This window comes from Caloenas nicobarica, chromosome 3 (genome assembly GCF_036013445.1).
Source record: "Caloenas nicobarica isolate bCalNic1 chromosome 3, bCalNic1.hap1, whole genome shotgun sequence".
In the NCBI taxonomy this organism is placed as follows: Eukaryota; Metazoa; Chordata; class Aves; order Columbiformes; family Columbidae; genus Caloenas; species Caloenas nicobarica.
This window is the reverse complement of record NC_088247.1, coordinates 78,686,186-78,705,802: the sequence shown is the minus strand read 5'-3', so window position 1 is coordinate 78,705,802 and position 19,617 is coordinate 78,686,186. Positions and strand designations below refer to the sequence as shown.

General features: G+C 43.3%; 1 protein-coding gene across 1 annotated transcript; it reads right to left on the bottom strand.

Moving 5' to 3' along the window:
• Positions 1-9,161: 9,161 nt before the first annotated feature.
• Positions 9,162-11,660, bottom strand: MAP10 (microtubule associated protein 10). The gene has a single exon (XM_065632243.1). The coding sequence runs from the start codon at positions 11,658-11,660 to the stop codon at positions 9,285-9,287; it is 2,376 nt and encodes a 791-aa protein (XP_065488315.1). The 3' UTR covers positions 9,162-9,284.
• Between the last annotated feature and the right edge of the window lie 7,957 nt (positions 11,661-19,617).

Sequence of the window (19,617 nt, the reverse complement as noted above, 5' to 3'; positions counted from 1 at the left end):
ATTTATTTTCTAAATCATCAATAACACCCTAGCAGCTTTTAACCACAATAAAATAGTGGGTTCTTATTAAAAAAATCAGAATTTCTGAGACTGTAAAAGCTGTGATCCAATCAGGGAGATATCTCAACTCTCTGTCTCAGCTATCAGTATGTGCAATGTAAGTAACACCTTGAGGCAAATGCCTTCCAGGGTGTGGGATGGGCTACCCAGGCTGGGTAGTTAGCGTAGGAGATGTTAACAGGACAAACAAATGGAGAAAATCCGCCTGCCATTGCAGGTTAATGAAAGGCAAGCAAGGATATACATACTGTGAGGATATGCATAAACACATTTTGCTTCTCACACTCTTGTTTAGGACCTTTTGGGCCATGAAATAGACTCACTGTGCTGTGCCTAGAAAAAAATGTGTGTCATGATCTCGCTCCCTGCAGCAGGGCAGATCCAGTCATGGCAGAAAAAGAGGATGAATGTGGAAGCCATTAAAGCTGTAGGCGTGGATTGGACCCTGCTTCCCTGCCTGTCTGAGTCCTTGGAAGTCTTTTCCCTTTCAGCCGTGCACATGAAGAAGCTGGAGCTCGGCCTTTTCCTCATAGCTGGTTCTGTGACTGCATGTGGGATAATGAAGCAGCAGGAGGTAAAGCTGCTGCAGACGGTTCTTGTAAGAGCAAGAATCGGGCCTGCTCTGAGTAAATGGTAAGAAGGAGCTTTCAGGCAGAAATGGACGCAACTATTGAGATCTCTTCAGGAGTAACAAGTGCAACACTGAATGACTGAACCAGCTGCCTACTTAGACATAGCCACTGAGGTCAATCTTAAAGACAGCTTTTGGAAAATAGAGTGTAATAATCCATGATATGGTGCCCGAGGGATTTCCTGACCACTTGCAGGACCAGAGACAGGAGGTTTCCTAGCTGATGCATTTCAGCAACTCATTTGCATCAAGAGACACTTTTGCACTTACCCTCCAGATGTGTCTAAAAGTCTTGTTGATGTTCCCCAACAGCTGTCAGGAAGATGATGAAAAAAGAACAACTAAACCCTGTCACCACTGGTGGCTTTAAAGCAATTTCTAAACTTCAAGTGGCTTGGCTTTCCTCTTTGCTTCTTCTATTGTTTTTGCTTTACTCTGTTGTCCTTAACTGGGGTGGCAAAGGGTGTTTGCTGGTGTGTGTTCCTATGTGTACTCCTTGGTTTTAACTCTTTATCCAGAACAACTCCCAAACTGAAAAGAAAGAAAAGATCCGCGAGTTGTGGTGTTTTGTGCAGGGATGGGCTATTACTCATTTTGATTCCAACCCAATACACTATTTCTGATATATAAGTAATTTTTATCCAGAGTGTTTTAAAAGACAAACCCTTCCTTGTGCAATCAGGAAGGTAATTGAGAGACCAGTTGAGATGCTAAAGTTAGCCAGGAGAGAAGCAAATAAACTAGGGTCCCCTCAAGAGGGACTCGTCCCTAAAACTTACTCCCTCCTTCCTGTTCTTTTCTGTCTTCATTTTAATGTCCTGCAGGTCAAAATGCAAGGGCTGTGGAGCTGTCCCAGAAAGACATACTTTCTTTGACCTGGAGTGCAGGGAGCAAACTCCTGTTGTTAGTATTGCATCAGTACAGCTTTACTCTGCTTTATGCTGTACAGCTGATCCATAACTTTGGTATTTACTCCAGTTGCGGAACTGCTGGCAAGCCTGTGTGAGATGGCTCCAGGAAAAGCAGGACTGCTGGGATCTACACTGTTGCTAAACTCAGACCAAAACAAAATGCGTATCTTCACAGTTCTTCCTATTGAGATCAGAAGTAGAAGTAATAAATACAGTGAAGGAAGCTGTTCTCAAATTATTTGGGATGTTGAGTGGAATGGGAAAGTGCTTAGAAATACTTTTTGAATGGTTTCTGTAAACATTCCTTGAATAGCTTTCCTGTGCCTAGGTTTGGTGTGTGTTTAAGAACAGGGGCACTTTCTAGAAGATTATTTTTTGTCTTCCCTTTGGCTTGTTAGATATCTCATAGGGGCTGGGGAAACAAAATTTTAGTTCCATTTTAAGACTTGAAGCAAATAGTTTCAGAGGAACATCTGGAACTTAGCCTCCAACTTGACACCAAACTTCTCTAAGTTTGCCCACAACTCATTGCTCTGGACACACAAATGTGATGCCAGCAGCAGAGGAGGGATGTTTCTTTGGCTGACTCCTGCACTGCTGTAAGGTTTCAGAGAAATGGAAAGCAACTTTCAGTTGCTACTAGTACTTTCCTCAATGCAGCCCTTGACTGTACCAACCCAAACTAAATTCACACAGCATGTGTGTAATTTGACAGAATGTAATCAACAGCTGAAAATTTGGAGAAAGGATGCAATTAAAAGGTGGTGGTGTAACAGTGATGAATACCATGGAAGCAGTGGGTTAGTGAATCTGCTGCTCACCCTGAAAATGAACCAAATTTCCTGATGATAAAAGGTTTTGATAATGGTGAATCTGCTCCAATATTTTGTATCAAAAATGGGTATATAGGAAATGTACTGTAGTACTGTGCTTTCAGGTTTTTGCCTTTCTGTTGAAGGACCCTGAACAACTGCTTAGATGGTTGTTTTGAAGAACCCCTATGCATCTATTCCACTGGACCAATGAAACTGCACAATGTTTGAAGGGCTGTCAAGTAGCATTAGAGGAGCAGTAGGAGGTGAGAGACCCACAACAATCAAAAGGCTGTTAATTGTATTCCAGAAGAGTACAGCAATGGCTATGAATTGTGGCTTTGAATCAGAAACCAGATTTTCTTACATACCATAATTCTATTGCTGAGACTTGTTAGAGTTATGGATAAGGAAATTGAAACCACATCCATGGTACATCAGAGCTTCCCTTATATCGTATTATAGGTTAGCGAGGTTTGACAATGTTTCTTGAAGAGTTTCCTTCGCTACATATGCCATCAAATTTTGATCAGCATTATCATTATTATAGTCATATCCCTGTGTTGACACCAGCAGTCAGGAGTAAGCAGATTAAATGCTAAGGACAGCAATGTAGAGAAGGTCAGACCATGATCTGGTAGTTTCTGTCCTACATTCCATGTCTGGCATGTTCCTGTGGACAAGAACTCTAAGCAATAGAGCTACCCACTGGCAGAAAGAGAAGGACTGAGATAAAGGAAGGAAAGACAGATGTACAGCAATTTCCTTTTTTTTTTTTGAGAATGGAAGACATTGGAGTTACATTGAAATGGGCACAGAGTAGGAAACTAAGATGCATGGAAGCAGAAACTGCAGAGCCCAGCAGACAATAGGCAGAGCTTCACTTTGATATCAGAGATGAGAACAAGTCAATGAAGGTGTCTGAGAAGTGTTTGGGGGTTTTTTTCAATGGTAAGTATGGGCAAGCTGAGTTCTTGAGATGGCATGAAAAATGTGATGAGGAGAAGCTGGAACAGGCAAGGCATCAAGGTGAAAGGAACAACAGGAATTTGTGGGGGCGATGCCTGAAATAAGGTTCTGGAGATACTGTGAGGAATAACAGGCAGGACTGCATGGTGTCATTGAAATTCAGGGGAGAGTCAAAGGTTATATACTCTTAGTACATAAGCATAAGGGACAGGAAAAATGCTGAACCTGCCAGCAGTTAAAGTCAAAAGAAAAAGAGCTGGAATCTGAAAATATTTGTTGAAGCATGACTTCTTTCAAAAACACTTTTGCATTCCAAGAGATAATACTGTTAGAGCCCTCTGCACAGGTTTCCATTCTGCGACCTTTTTTTGAGATGACTAATTCCTGTGGAATTTCTGGGGATTTGACCATGTAAACACCTTTACTTCCTTTTGAAAACCTGCTACCTTCTGTTAATGGATACATAGAGAACCAAATTCTTACCAGATTTAGCTCAGATACGGCAATGTATGAAGGAAATCTACTAGGTTATCACTCAAAATGTTTGTAAAAAGTCTATGATTAGAATAAATATATATAATAGACATCTGAAGTTTGTTTACTTATCATTTTAGGTTTTCTTTTTTTTTTTTTTTTTTAAATTAACTGCAACGGAATCAATCTTTAAATGTTCATTTGGTTAGGAGTAATGTGTATCTCAGATGTTATTTAAACATTTCCTCTACCAAGCCATGTTATTTTAAACAATTGGTGAGTGAATCACTTGCAGAGGTCTCTGCAGAACTGAAGACTAATGCTGTTTTCTCCAGCATGAGACATTCAAATTAATCCTCTAGAAAGCAATAGAGAACACGGACTACCCTTCTGGGAAAAAGCAAGCAATTCCTTAAAGTCAGGGGAGGTTTACGTTACAATTGGCATATAAAATTCAGACAAGTGAAATCATAAAAGCCAAAACAAAACAAAAACAGTTTAATACAGGCGAATGTCAATGCCAACAAGAAAAGGGCAGTGAAGCTGCAGCTCATCTGGGTGACTTCAGCATAACAGAACTGCATACACACAATGAATGTAAAATGAGAGAGGAATCTGAATGTGAACAAAACTGAAATTAAAATCAAACAGTATACCGACTAAAAGGGAGGATGGAAAATGCAAGCAGCTAGCTGGTAGCAAACATTAGCTGTAGCAGATGTGATTGCCATTAGCTCTAAGTGCATGTTAAATTAAAGGCAGCATCTGTTCTCACAGAGATGGCCTCAGTCATCTCAAAAAGAAAGGTTAGTCTGGAAATCAAAACTTTAGAACAGGATTAAAGGCAGGGGTTGCGAGAGGTAGAGAAACCCGGTGGCTGATAACCACAGGCAAATGTTCACAGTCCAGGATGGTCATTCTGAATGAGCAGTATTATCTTTCACAGAAGCTTGTGAAAATCCTGCATGTAGAAGTCAAGAAAACCTTTTAGGGGTGTGAACGAAAGATTCAATGATCTGACTTCCTTCTAGACAATCAAAAGCCAAGGAAGCAGTAAAGTAGATGCTGGTGACAAATGCTGAGAAAAGGAAAGCAAAGACCCAAAGATTTCCAAATAATGACTAACATTTAACTCTGAGCAGCACTTTACAAAAAGAGAAACAAAATGATTACAACAGCAGGCATCATAAAATACTGGGACCAAGAAAAAGAAAGTACTAAGAATGAGTAACTCAGCCAAAAAAATCAGTCACACAGATACCAAGGCTGGATGTGATTTCAGAAAACTGAGGAAAAACACTTCCAGAATTATGAAGGGAATACAAATTGTAAAATAGGTGGTAGGAACTATCATCAGAGAAATCACAAACAGAAAAGAAACTACGTCATCTAATCAGAGTGCTGAGAGTTGAGGAATAAAAAATGAAGTGGAGGAAACATGCCCGGCTGGGACTTCTGAAAAATGTTTCTAGCCACTGACTGAGTAGGAAGACTGATCAGAACTACCTAACAGCAAGAAACCATTACAGTAGAAGAGGTAAAGTGACCCAAACTGTCGGTATTTGGTATCCTGCTCTTCCCATCGCACCACCAGTTATATAGTACTAGCTATCTAAATGTATTTTAATAAATAATATGTTTAAACAACTGTTTAAAAGACAGACATAGCAAACTTGTTTTAGGGTCATAAATTTCACCACCTTAATCAATGAAACAATGGTTTTTGAATACCCATCTACCTTACTTCTAGAATACCATACAGATTTAAAGCAAAGATCAATTGCTAAAGTAACAAGTCCAAAGTAAGAGGCTAGATGGCTTTGTTTAGCGAGGATGTATAATAAACTTAGGTAATTCTCACATTTTAATTTCACTGTAGTAAAGTGCAACTAACAACAATGTAAAACTTGAAGTAACTATGGTTTACTGCTTAATAGTGTGGAGCAATTAAGTTTTTAGAGTTAATGAGTCAATGAGACCAAAATGACAACAGCAAATTCAGTCAAAATACGATTATAGGTGCAATCTCCAAGGGCTACGGAAAATTAGGAAATGGAGATCTTAGTAAATATTTTGGTTCTGTGGCACTTTGCATTGTCACTAGCCATTGGCTCTGTCAAGCACGTTCTAAATCCATAACAGAGACTGCGTGTTTATGGGGATTGCTCAGCCTTCGGTAACAACTGAAAGCTCTTACAAGCAGATGGCTGGATGGCTGTAAGAAACCAATTTGGTTTTACATCAGTCTCCCAGTGGATAAAGGCCCGCACTGTAATGAGTACTAATTAATATTCTTTCCAGGAACTCTGATGAAGAGCTGTGGATTGAATGCGTGTGGAAAAATTAAGTATTCTTGCTCAAAAAGCTGAGTTTTCAAATGAAGGTTTTGGTGTGCAGCAGGGCATGATTTGACTATTCACCTATCTTACCTTTTTTTTTTTTTTGGTCTCTGAAACAGTCATTAGGGAACAGCTTTAGCTGAGGTGTTTCTGGGAAAGTAGTTTTCCAATGAACTGGCTTTCTTGGTACTGAATCAGAAAAGGACTGCAGAGCTACCAGAGTGAGCACTGATGCTTCTCTCTGCTCCTGCTACTTCCCTCAGACACCTCAGACACCCCCACTCTACCACTGTGGTTCCATTTCTGGGGGTGCATATGGGGTATCTGAAAAACAAGCCCATATTCTGAAGTATTTGTGCTACTTTAGGAAGGCTGTGCAAGAACTGCAGGGGATATGGTACTATTATTTGTCTTTCCCAGCGTATTGCCGTGTCCCTTGCACAAACATAAGCCATGCAATTTAGCCCTTACAATCTAGAAATGATGTCTTTATGAAAAAATGGTGTAATACTTCCATTAAGGTGGGGAAACCTCTTATTAAATCTCTGATGTTAACAACTTGATCACAGGGGTACAAGATGCAAGTTACAATAACAAAATTGTCTAGCTAATATAATGTAGTTGAGTGGAGGTTATTACAGGATTCGTACAAAAGGGAATTTGTTGCTGGCATTTTTTTTGGTACTTTATACCAATAGTATATATCTCTGTTTTGTTCTGTTGAGATATAGAATCTTCTTGTCATTAGCAGGTACTTGCCAATATATTGGTTTATGAGTTTTCAATGATAAATACGTGACATAAAGTTATTTCCCACTTATGTTGACTGAGAGTTGCTGTTTGAATATTAAGTAAAACTTCATTTACTCTCACAACATAGATAATATATGCAAAGATTATTACCCCAGAGGGTAGAAACTATGTTAACCTCTCCATGCAATAATAACCACCTGAGTCTGTATTTGACAAGACAAAACCAAACTAAAACGTGTAAGCATGATCCTTGTGTAATGTCTCCTTTTGTCTTCCTAGTATGCATTTCCTGTCATTTTCATCATTCTCCTGCTATAATTTTAAACTCTATTACAGAATAAAACATTACAAATCCTATCCTAAATAAAATTAGCTGTAAAGAGATTAGTTTAATTAGTTTTAAACAAAAATAAATACTGTTCCTATCATATTTGCTTCTGGAAATTCAAAAGTGGAGATAGGGGATATAAAAAGGGCTGGGAATTTGCTCTTGAGTTTCAACCCATTTTGGGCTGAAAATACAACTTTATTTTTAAAATAAACTTCTATTAAGTAATGATCCTCAAATTGTGGACTCTTAGTGTTAGCAACTTATTTAAATAGCCACACAGTTAAAAGCAGTTGGGCAGCATTGTATTTTAATTACAGTTTTGCCCATGGGAACTACAAGATGTTATTCCATCAATAAAATCAGAATTACTGCCATATATCAATGACAAGTCTGAATCCATGTGTATCAAAGAGGTCCATGGCATTAGAAGAAAAAAAAGGTGGGTTTTTTTTTGTCTAGCATTGGAAGTGATTAAACAGAGGCACCCCAAATAACACTTAAGAATTGCTCTGGCCAGAGGTTCCTTCAATATATGGATATTTCAGCTGCTTACCTTTAGATTAAAAATAGTATTAGTAGTGTTCTCAGAATTCAACAGCAGATACTTGAATAATTGTCACAGATGTTAGTACTTTAAATAGGGGAGGTACTGTCGTTCCTACAAAATAAACACATAGGAGGATGGAAATAAAAAATCCCTCCAAGATGTTAAAGTGTAAACACAGAGTTGCAATAAGTACATGGAGAACTACAGTGAGAAATGGAAAAGCTGAGGAAAGTCAGATTGTAAATTATAGGGAAAAGGGGAGTTCGTGAGTCTGTCATTTAACAGTCTTGATGATAAATGTCCTGACTGATGAGACAGTTAGGAATGTGAAGCTGGCAAAGGAGACAAACTACTCAAAGAGAGTGGAAAGTGGGGACAAGAGAGACCTAAAACCTAAGGCAGGAATTTTGAGCTGTCTTCAGGTTCAAGTCAAAGAACATCTCTGAAATTTTTAACAAGGATATGGGCTCCAAAAATACTCAGTAGTTATACACGAGAGAAGACGTTAAGTTCAGTGATCAAACTGGAAGTCCTAAAAACCAAACCAGAAATCAAAAGTGAACATCAGATGGTAGTTCAACCATCATAGCAGAAAAGGGGATGTGGCAAATTCTTCATTATCTCGAATCCGTAAATCACGATGCTCATTTGGTCTAAGTTTGTGGACTGTGGGTGCTGACCTCCCCTTTGCCCCAGTATCAGAGAATGCAATCAGGGAGTTCCGAAGCGTTGAAAATTTACTGCGCTCTTCCCTCTTCTTTGCATGCCTTCAGTCTTCAAGGTCAAATAACTTCTATCAACCTCTCAAAGCTCTCCCAGATTATATAGATTTACTGTGACCAATAATTCCTAAAGTATTTTATAACAAATTGTGAAAATATGACTTAAATGAGAAAATTCAACCTAAGAAATTCTAAAAGGGCTCATCTAGTTCTGGTCAGCTGTATTTAGTCATAGAACAGTGAAACAAACACATCATGATGCACATTAGCTGATAAAGTCTGTGCTTACTGGCTGTGACAGTATGTTTTAAGTAACTATTTGTAATGAAGTGTGGAACTGTGTTCAGGAGGGATAAAAAGCTAACATTCAGTTAGGAACGTATTTTGTACCTGACTGCTTCTGTAGTATTACTTCTATCCTGGACAAGTTTTATGGGTACTGACTGCATTTGCTGCTTCTGTCTTCACTTTTGGTTTTGACAGTGAGTTATGTTTCTTGTGCTGTTTGGCTTAGTTTTGTGTTAAGATACTGACACTGAAGTTGTGCTGTAGGTACCACTTAAGAGCTATTTGTTTGATATTCAAATACTAGTTTATTTTTAAAACCTCTTAAGTAAATTCACCAATGTATTAACTGGGCATGATACAGTCTTAACTTGTATATATTGCAGCTAAATGTAACAGCCTTACAAAGTTTAAATATTGTACCTTAATCCAGACAGTGAAAACTTGTAATTACACTGTGTATCCCGGAAGTTTGTTTATTACCAGCTCGCTGATGTCTTTGCATTGATTAGGAACATGTAGTTTTCCCAGAAAATCCTCTTCTTTGTCTGACATGCTGTTTTCCAGGATACTAAGTTCAAGGTCAGACACATTAGATGGCCAGTAAGAGCTAACTTGAGTTACTGGCTGGCTTTTTCCTGCAGAGGTCTGCCCCTTTCCTGTATTCAGGTCAGTATCGGAGCTAACTTGTGTGCTTCTCAGTGTAGATGCTCGTCTAATCCGCTGATCACCCCTGTTCTCTTTCTTACTGATCTGCTCTTCATCCAATAACCTTGCCTGAATGGAGGCATCATTAACTGAATCAACAGATTCACTACTAGTTCTCTTGCTGGTTTTTAAGTCATGGTTTCTCTTCAAAGACTGGACTGGGGATGAAACTGAAGGAATTGGCAGAAGATCTGAAGTACTTTCAGATCTTTGACTTGTCTTTGAAATTCTGGACCTGCTGGATTCCAGCTCTGTATCTGACCAACCTTGCTTTGGGCTTTCAAGCCGCAGAGGTTCAGGACTGCTGTCAAGAGCTTCCACGTCTCTGTCTGTGCACTCAGCACTGCTGAAGTCCTCTAAATAAATTGTGTTCTCAGGACTAGCAAAGTCATCTGAGTAAATGAATTCAGAGTTGTTTTCAACACTCCTGCTGGGGCTTGGTTTATGATCACTTACAACAGACATGTCATCATGCTCCACAGTTTTACGGTGAATTAAGTGTACTGCTTCCTCATTACTTCCCTTTGCATTACCATCTGATGGGAAAGCTGTTGGGAGTTGGGCTTTTGCATACTCTTCCTTGTAAGCAGATTTTAATACAGTTTTCTCCAGTAAGGGGGCTGTAGTTACTTTGCATGGATGTTCCTTGCTTGCAATTTCATCATTCTTCACTAGACTTGCAATAGCCTGTTTCTGCAGGTCAGGGAACACATCTCCTGTGACAGAAACACACTCTGTAGGAGCACTGTTTTGTAATGAAGTCTGAGCAGTTTTATCAAATTGATTATTCTGCTTTGAACTGTCTCCCTTGCTACAACGCCTGTAAGAAGCTGCATTCTGTTCTCCAGCATTTTGGAGCAGCTTTCTTTTGGATAAGGGGCTTCTCTCCTTCAGCATCTCCATTTGCTTTTTTCTGTACTGCTCTCTCCTTTCATGAATTATCAGCTTATCAGGGTTGGTCTGCTGCAGCCGTAGCCTCAGAGTATTTGTCAGCCCGTACAACAGTTTCCTTCTGGGAGGTCTGTTTTCTTTAGTTTTGCAGTTCCTTTCAGAGCTGGGCTCTCCTTGGGGTACAGCTTTCTTAGACCCTTTCCCAGTCCAAGAAGACCCTGGTGAGATGGTCTCTTGCCGGTCTTGCTGGAATCGAGGGCCAGCAGCTCCACTGCTCTCACCTGGCCCCACAGATGCCTCTGCAAGCTTGAAAGCAGAGGAGTGGCTGGGGGGCTGTGAGGCCATGCCACCACCCCCCGAGGCCTGGTAGAGCCAGGCCAGATGGGGGTGCACAGCAGCAGGTGTAGCGCTGCGGGTGAACACGGACAGCTCTGCCAGCAGGGCGCTGAGGAGCGGCAGCTGCGCCAGGGCGTTGTGGAGCTGCTGAGGGCTGGCAGGGTGCAGCAGTGAGGGCCCAGCACCGAGGCGTGGGGCACTCTGGCCCTGCTCTGGCGGTCTCCAGGCCTCGACATGCTGCCACTGCCCTGCAGCTGCCGCTGGTGGCAGGTGAGGCTCAGCAGGCTCACGGCTGTAATAGAGCACGGGAGGGCAAAAGATGTTGCCCTCCAGCTCCTCACCCTCCTCCTCCTCCTCCCGCGGCTCAGGGGAGGCAGCAGATGGCGTGGCAGCGTGGGGGCTGGCGGGGCTCGGCTCCTCACCAGCCTCCAGGCTGCTGAGCCGGTAGCCCAGGACCAAATCCCCGACGGGGCAGCCCGCGGAGTCGCACAGCGGGAAACAGCCTCGGCGGCCGCAGGAACCGGACGCCCCGGGCCGCTGCAGCAGCTCGGCGGCAGCGGAGGCCAGGGAGACGCTGCAGCTGCCGAGGAGGCGGGGTGTCCCCGGGGCGAGCCCGGCGGGCAGCGCCAGGAGCAGGGCGCGGAGCGGCCGCCGGCGGAGCGCGGCGCAGAGCGAGCCCCGGCGCCAGCGGAAGAGGCAGCGCTTGCCGCGGCCGAAGCGGAAGGCCTGCCCCGGGCGCAGGGGCGGCGCGGCGGGCCGCAGGAGGAGGGTAGGGAAGTCGAGGAGGCGCAGCGCCACGGCCGGGCGCAGCGCGGGGCCCGGCGCCGCCACCCGCACCGCCTCCACCAGCAGCTCCAGCGCGAACAGCCCCTCCGCGTCCGCCGCCGCCATGGCCGCCCCAGGTCTCCCGAGAGATGCGTGTGTGAGGAGGCCGCCGCTGTCTCGCGAGAGGAGCGTCCAGCTGCCCCCGGGAGCCCTCCCTCCGTGCCGTTGCCCCCAGCAACGCGCCTTTGCAAAGCACGCTGGGAGTTGTAGTCCGTGCCGGGTGGGCGATGGCGCCACGGGAGCCGCTGCCCGCCAGCCCTGCAGCGCAGGGGCAGCACGGGCCCTGGGGTTTGAGGGAATACGTGGCCCCCGGCCCCACGGCTGGGGAGATGAGCAGTGCCCCGTGGCCTCGAGTCCCGCGGGGGACTCGCTGCCTAGAGACGTGATTGTGCACTGGTGAGGCTGCACCTTGAATCCTGTGTTCAGTTTTGGGCCCCCCATCATAAGAAGGACATTGAAATACTGGAGAGAGTGCAGAGAAGGGTGATGAAGCTGGAGAGGGGCCTGGAGCACAAGTCTGATGAGGAGCGTCCGAGGGAGCTGGGGCTGTTCAGCCTGGAGAAAAGGAGGCTGAGGAGAGACCTTATCACTGTCTGCAACTACCTGAAAGGAGGTTGTAGCATGGAGGGGGTTGTCTCTTCTCCCAAGTAGCAAGTGATAGGACAAGAGGAAGTGGCCTCAAGCTGCACCACGGCAGGTTTAGATTGGATATCAGGAAAAAATTCCTCACGGAAAGGGTTGTCAGGCATTGGAACAGGCTGCCCAGGGCAGTGGTGGAGTGACCATCCCTGGAGGTGTTTAAAAGGTGTTTAGACGAGGTTCTTAGGGGCATGGTTTAGTGCTAGAGTTAGGTTAGGTTATGGTTGGACTCAATGATCCTGAGGGTCTCTTTCAACTGAAATGATTTTATGATTCTATGTTGAGGCCTGTCCTGGCCTCGGGCTGCGGGAACAGGCCAAGTAGGGGGCAGTGGGTGCAGCAGGGGGAAACCAGGTGCTGCCTAGTGCCTGCTCATGGGTGGCCAGTGCAGTGTGGCAGCTCCTGTTGTGCCCCTGCCCTCGGCCCAGAAGGCAGCGGCTGAGGCCTTGGTCGTGTTTTCCGCACTGTGGGTCAGGAGAAACAGCCCCAGGGGCGGGGCTGGAATGGCACACTGGGCACCATCAGTCAGCAGGAGTGCTTGTGGAGTCAGGGAGAGATACTACGGTGTTTTCTGCTCTGTGGTCTCTTCCCACCCCAAGAGAAACATCCAGGTCTGTGCTGAAGGCTGTGTGCTGAAGAGTGTCTCCACAGTTGAGGGCTCATACATAGCTGAGATTTTTAAAACTGCGTTTCCACATTAATAGTTTTTTTTTCTAATGAGCTGCAAATGCCACCTCTTCATATTTAATGTCTCAATTTCTGTAATGCCTGAGTGCCATGGTCATATGTTAATAAATTCCTGCTTTTTCTCCAGCCTGCATGTAAGCTAGGAGTTGCAATGGACATGCTTGTGGAGAATTTCACTCGTTGCCCTCCTACCTGGTGAAGAGAGTGCCCTTGCCTCTCTGACCACCCTGCTCTTACAGCAGAATCTCCTTGCCACAAGCACAGCAAACACTTGCTGACTTAGGAAGAAAAATATTTTGTTCAATTAGAAAGTTCACTCTAAAACAATGTATCCTAAACTGATGGTGTTCAGTTAAAATTACAGTACATCTTCACCATTTGCCACCGGGGAAGTAACTAAAAGAAACACCACTCCCCTCTCTTTGTTCTTTGTATTCTCTCGGGTTTTTTCCCTCTTTCCTTCCTCTGCCAAGTTACAATAACTTTTTATAAAAGCAAAAACCAGTGGGAAATGATTAAATAATCCAATTCTTCACTGTTGGTCAGTTCTCTTGATCATTATTATTTAAAGGACACATATTTCGTTAGCTGTTATGTCTGAGAAAAAAAGCTGGTGAAAGGGCTGGGAGGAATGTCCTGTGAGGAATGGCTGAGGACTTTGGGCTTGTCTAGTTTGGCGAAAAGGAGGCTGAGGGGTGAACTCTTTGCTCTCTACAGCTTCCTGAGGAGTGGATGTGGAGAGGGAGGTGCTGAGCTCCTCTCCCTGGTACCCAGTGATAGGGTGCATGGGAATGGTTCGAAGCTGCACCGGGAGAGGTTTAGATGGGACATTCGGAGGTATTTCTTTACTGAGAGGGTGGTCAAACACTGGAACAGGCTTCCTAGAGAGGTGGTTGAAGCCCCAAGCCGGTCAGTGTTGAAGGGGCATTTGGGCAATGCCCTTAATAACACGCTTTACCTTGGTCAGCCCTGAAGTGCTCAGGCAGTTATAGATGATTGTTGTAGGTGACTTCCAACTGCAGTAGTCTGATCTATGCTATGCAATTCTAGAAGAGAATTAAGGAGTTTGACCGCTGAATTGTCACCAGGGCTTAAGAAGTAAATAATTAAGTTCCTCTCAGTTCTTCCACTGCCTCTATTGTAAGTACGTGAGTCTAAGAGCTACAAGTCCTCTGCCGTCCAGGCTGCTAGTGCTCAGGTATTGCCATTGTATCAGCATTGTGGCAAAGGAAACAAATGGCCAGTCCATTTCCCTGCCACATTCATCTCTTGCCGTCAGTTGTCTGCTTTCCTTGTGTTTCCTTTTCCTCCAGCCCGTTCTCATCCCAGGAGGGCCTGACAGTTTAGTTGTTATTCTCAATAAAAGAAGACAGAAGACCCCCTGATACAATGAAAGTGACAGATGTTTTTAACAGTGGTCAAAGAGTCGCTCTAGAGGCCTCCTGGGAATACAAAGGATTGGTGTTTTGCCCATTTTACAGATGGGCATGCTGTCACTATGGTGTTTAGTCCAAGATTTTTAACCTCTTAATTTTGAAACTTCCAACTTGAGTAGGCAAGAGATGCATCTTTGTGTGTGGTAACTGTGATGAAGTTAGGGGCTAAATTATGGAGGAACCAAAGCCTTGTTTTAAGAAGCCGAACCCTGTTCTCCCAACAGTTTCATGTGAAACTAAGCTTTTCAGTTTTGTGTCATTGAAAATCAGCCTTATTCCTGTATTTCATCCTGTGCAGACAATATAAATAAAAAATACTGAATACTTATGAAAACTATATGTGTTAATAAGTTGTGTAAGATCATTCAGTGAGTTAGTGACAGAACAAGTATTCAAATAGAACGCAGTATTGATTTTTCGGTTTATTCTCGTTAACATGTTTTATTAAGTCAATCCTCTGGTCATGAGAGCATACTTCTCTTCAAAATAAACAGAAAAGAACATTTTGTTGTCGAGTTGCAAGTTAGAAAAAAAGACGTTTTTCTTTCCAGTAGTCCTGGTTTCTACGAACCAGCATTTTAAGGAGACTTGTGATGACAGTTCTGTAGATTGCATGTCACAAAAGAGTGGTTTAGAAAATAGGCATGCCTCAGAGCGGCTGGGTTATGGAGCCAAGTTTCATTACCTGCTACTGCCCCAAAGACAGCAAGTACATATTAAGGTCTGCATTAGTTACATTCAGTTATCTTTTAAAAATAGCTCTCATTATTTTCAGTGCAATCTCTTTAGTCCTTCTTTCTTAGAACTAGAGTTGAATTCTTCTGTTGTTTTTTGGTTTGGTTTGGGTTTTTTTTTTCTCTAAAAGACTGGAAGACTGAGGAATTTTGCTGATTCAGTGAAGTCTTTCACTGACCTTATTTGTATGTTCGAAGTACTAACATTTTGTCTCAAAAAAATCCAACCCAGACAATTGGTATCATTAGCAGCCACTTTGCAGCAACTTTGGTTCAAATCTGTCTTCTTTTGCCCTTGATTTCTGTAAAATTTCAGATTTATTGATCCCTCTACACAAAGAAATCTTTCTGTACAGTTGTTTACCTGTTTATGGATGGAGAAGTATGGCTATTAAAAAAAAAGATCATGAGAAAACGTGGATTTTGCTAGATCTACAATTAAATCTACTTATTTTGGCGTTGTTCTAGAGGTTGCTATTTTTACAGATCACATCCTGGAGTAAAGAACCGTTGTTCACCTTGATATAAAATCACTCTTCTCTGTGCAGACTCTGCAGGGCGATGCTTGGAATTTGTGCAAATATTTAGCCTGGTGGCACTGTGATTCAGAAGGGGGTCAGACAGTCTGCTGAAATATTCAGCTGCAATATAATAGTAGTTCTTAAAATACTCCATCTTAAAGTGCCACCCAGAGAAGACTTATTTAGTCTTTTCTCAGTCGTCTGTTGAGTCAGCCACTTGTGAAAAGGCAACAAACAGGAAGAAATTCAGGAATAAGGATGGCAGCCTTTAAAAACTCTCTCAGTTTTCATGAACTCTCTTCTTCAGTTCACAAAAAAAATTATAAAATACATGAGCAAGGCATTTGAGGTTTTTGCAATATGTTTAGGTTTCTCTCTTGAAGAATCTAGAAAAGGTTTTGAAAAGGAATGAAGTCAAATGAGAAAGTTAAACTTATTCAGAAATTTCTGTTTGCATGCATTTCTGTGTATTGTGCAGGGAGCTTTACTGTTTCCTGTGTCCAGTTTCTTCTTCATAATCCTTAATTTTGTGCTGACCCAGATCTAGCGATGTATGGAGCAGCCTGGGAACAGTTGCAATGGTATTATTGGCATAGGCATTTTGCTATCTATCAAAATGAAGGATGCTGTGATTTCTCCCCACTTCTCATGTCCACAAAGTGCCTCATCAGTTGGATGGTCAGAACAGCTGGTACAGAACCTGTTCAGCCATACAGCTCCAAAATAACCTCCTTTGTGTTGCTACCCTGAAGATGCTTGTTAGCTCCTCTTACTTCAGTATCATAGTTCTCACTTTTATTTTCATTCCCTACTGTCTTTAGCAGACTTTGGGAGTGTTAAAATAAACATTACTTGCCCATTCGTGTGGTCCGTCTCCATTTGGCAAACACCCGTCTGTTTCCCGTCTTTTTAATGATTTCACTGCTGTCCTTTTTTACTTTCTCAAAGTGGTGAGAGTTAAGGCTTATGGCAGAGTTACTTCTGCAAAGTCAGCAGGGGTGGCACACAGGCTTGTTTTCTCATTACCTCAGCAGGGGGAAATGGCCTTCAAGATATGTGTGAATCTGTGGCTTTCAGAGCCAGCTTGGAAATACAACTCATGCCAGCTTGCCTTCTGATTCCAAATTTCTTCAAGGATTAATGGGACTGCGACAAAACACAGCTTCTCCTTCTGTACTGAGCAGTCCTCATCATCTTTCTTGGGTCTGGGGAAAATCAACTCAAGCAGACACTTAAAGGAAACATGGGAAAATCTGGTAAATACTTGAGAGAGAATGACTCTGTGAGAGCCAACAGGAAGCAGGACGCCACAAATACGGGAGTTTAGACAACTATACTGAACATGACAACGAGACGTATCCATAAGGGTCACATCTGAGGTGATTTCCTTTATTAGGAAAAAAAAAGTCATTATTAAAGTCAATAGACATTTTTGCTTAAAACAATAGTGAAGTGTCAACCTCGGGATTCAGCCCATTGAATATTTTTTGCATAATGCCCAGCAACATGCAAAGCCAATTTCCTTAAATAACTGGGTGTCATTAGCACATCGAGGCTTTACCATCAGTCTTTCCTTTTACTTGATATAAACCATCATGAACTCATTTGGTATTAACGGAAACCCCATGGGTTCACATGCTGTCATTTACCATTAATTAATGTATTATTGTTTATATTGTGTTACTCCCCATCCAATAGCTGGGAAGCTCTCAGAAAGTTCTCAAAGGAATCAATTTATTTTCTTTGGCTTCATGTTTGCAGCCCATACTTGTCATGCACATATGTACTGAATGACGAAAAGATTCCAGGTGCTCAGCCATCCGAGTAGGACCACTTAATCACACAGCAGCACAGTTGCGTATGTATGTTTGAGAAGCAGAGAAAATCTGTACCAAAAGTTTTCTCAAAGGTGTTGGGGGCCCTTACAATTCCTGTTGTAACTGTAGAGAAGGATAGGTCCTCAGCCCCTCTCAGGGTTCTCTCTGTAGGCAGTGATTTTTCAGACTTGCCACCTCCTAAAAAGCTACGTTGCCAGCATTCCTCTAGCTCAAGCTGGGAGCCATTGGGGGTGAATTACAGTTCAAGTATCTGACAGAGCTTCTGACAGCGAAAGCTCTTGTGAGCCTCAGGATGGTTCTTAAAGTCAATTCAATAGTTAGATGAGATTTCATTACAATAAAAAATTGGATCTGTCTGCAAATATTTGAGTAGGAAACAGTAAGTGTTGTGTGCATTGTACCATCACACTGATGACACTCATTGTTTAATCTGTCATAATTACCATTGTAAAGTATGTTTTTTCAGAGGTTTACAGTACAGCTGTTTTGTTCACTGCACATTTTCAACCTCTAAGCTGCTTCTCTTTTTCCCTTTAAAATCAAATTAAAATCAATTTGACTGCTTTGGGAGCTCTCCTTTAGAGAGAGCAAAACAAAAAGAGCCGAGGATGTTGTTATGCAGAGCTGCAGAGCTGGACCAGATCCTCCTCATGAGGCTGAGTGATACCTAAGTGCCTGTGCCTGGTAGGAAGGGGGAAAATATACTTCATCCCACTTAATGAACAGGAGGTATGAAGCTGCTTGTGGAGGTGGCAAAAAGAGAAACCAGTTAGCCCTGTATTTTTCATGTAACTTCTTGTTTTCCAAGGAGACAGGGTGGCAATTCCATGGTTCGGTAAGGTGGACTTGAGACAGATGACTTTCTGATGAACATTTGTCCCTGGCTTGCCTGGCAGTAGGATTTCCACTCTAAAGATTATGTCCTTTTCTTGGCTAACAGCTTTGTTCCAGGGATCTCAACCATGATGTCCCTCCTGCATGCTTCATTCCTTTGAGCTTCTGTTCTTACTCTGCCAGGAGGCAAGGACGGAGTACTTCCCACTGGTGTCCTGCTAATGTCCATGATTTGCTGACTCCTACTTACCATGGTGGTGGCTGTGATTGATTTATTGATTAGAATGAAAGAATAAGCTGTGTTTTAGGATGATAAATGCGAGAAACTGGAGATTTAGCTTCAACTCCCTCTTTTGCCATAGGTTTCCTCAGGAAGATGTAATTTCTCTGTGCCTGAGTTCCTCTCATAAGACATGACCAGTGTTTCATAGTGATGCTGAGTGGATAAGTACTCCCTGGAAGGGAAGAAATCTCTGGGATGCACAGGGCACACAGCATCCCTGCCAGCCCAGCAGGCCCCTGCCCTGGGTCGCAATGGCAAGTGGCTGTCACTGGGATTGTTTTGCTTGTCCCTGAAATGCCACACCACAGCCCCGTGGTGAGGCCACCAGCCCTTCAGAAGCAGTGAAGAGCAGCTGGAAGTGAGCAATTTCCTAATGTAAGACCTAACCAGCTCTTGCCTGCATTTTGGGAGTGGGCACTGCAGCATGAGGGGAGATGCTCCAAGAGGCTGATATGTCTGCCTAGCTCACCGTGTTGCCATGCAGGGCTCTTAGGCTCTGCAAATGTGGCAGCCTGCCTGAGCTAATTATCTCCTCAGCTCCTGGGAGGATGCGTCCAGGCACAGCACTGTGCTGACACAGCTGTCCTGCTGCCGGCTCCTCAGCTGGCCCTGGCCAGGGGATCCCAGGATTGCACTCCACTGCAAAGCGTAGCTATCCCTGTAGGAACTTTTCACAGGTGTTTGCAATGCTGGAAAAGTATTTAATTCACTGCTATGCATATAGCCCTGTGGGCTACAGCTAGGGAGGAAAATAGGCTTGTTTCTCTTGTGCTACACCGTGTAGTCTGCATGGGCAGAAAGACAGAGTGCTGTCTGTTGTAAGCCCTGGACATAGGGTCAGATGAGAGGTGTATCAGTGCAGGGGCCTGGTTGGCCAAATACCCACCTTGTCTACCTCTGCTGACCTTCTCTGATTTAAGTCAGGGGTGTCTTTGGCCCAGTAAGTTCAGATAAAGCAGCTGTGATTGCCCTAACACAAAGTTTCCTGGTTTTGCTGGTGTGTATTTTAAGCTTATTGCTATTTCAGTGCAGTTTCATGCATTTCCTATTT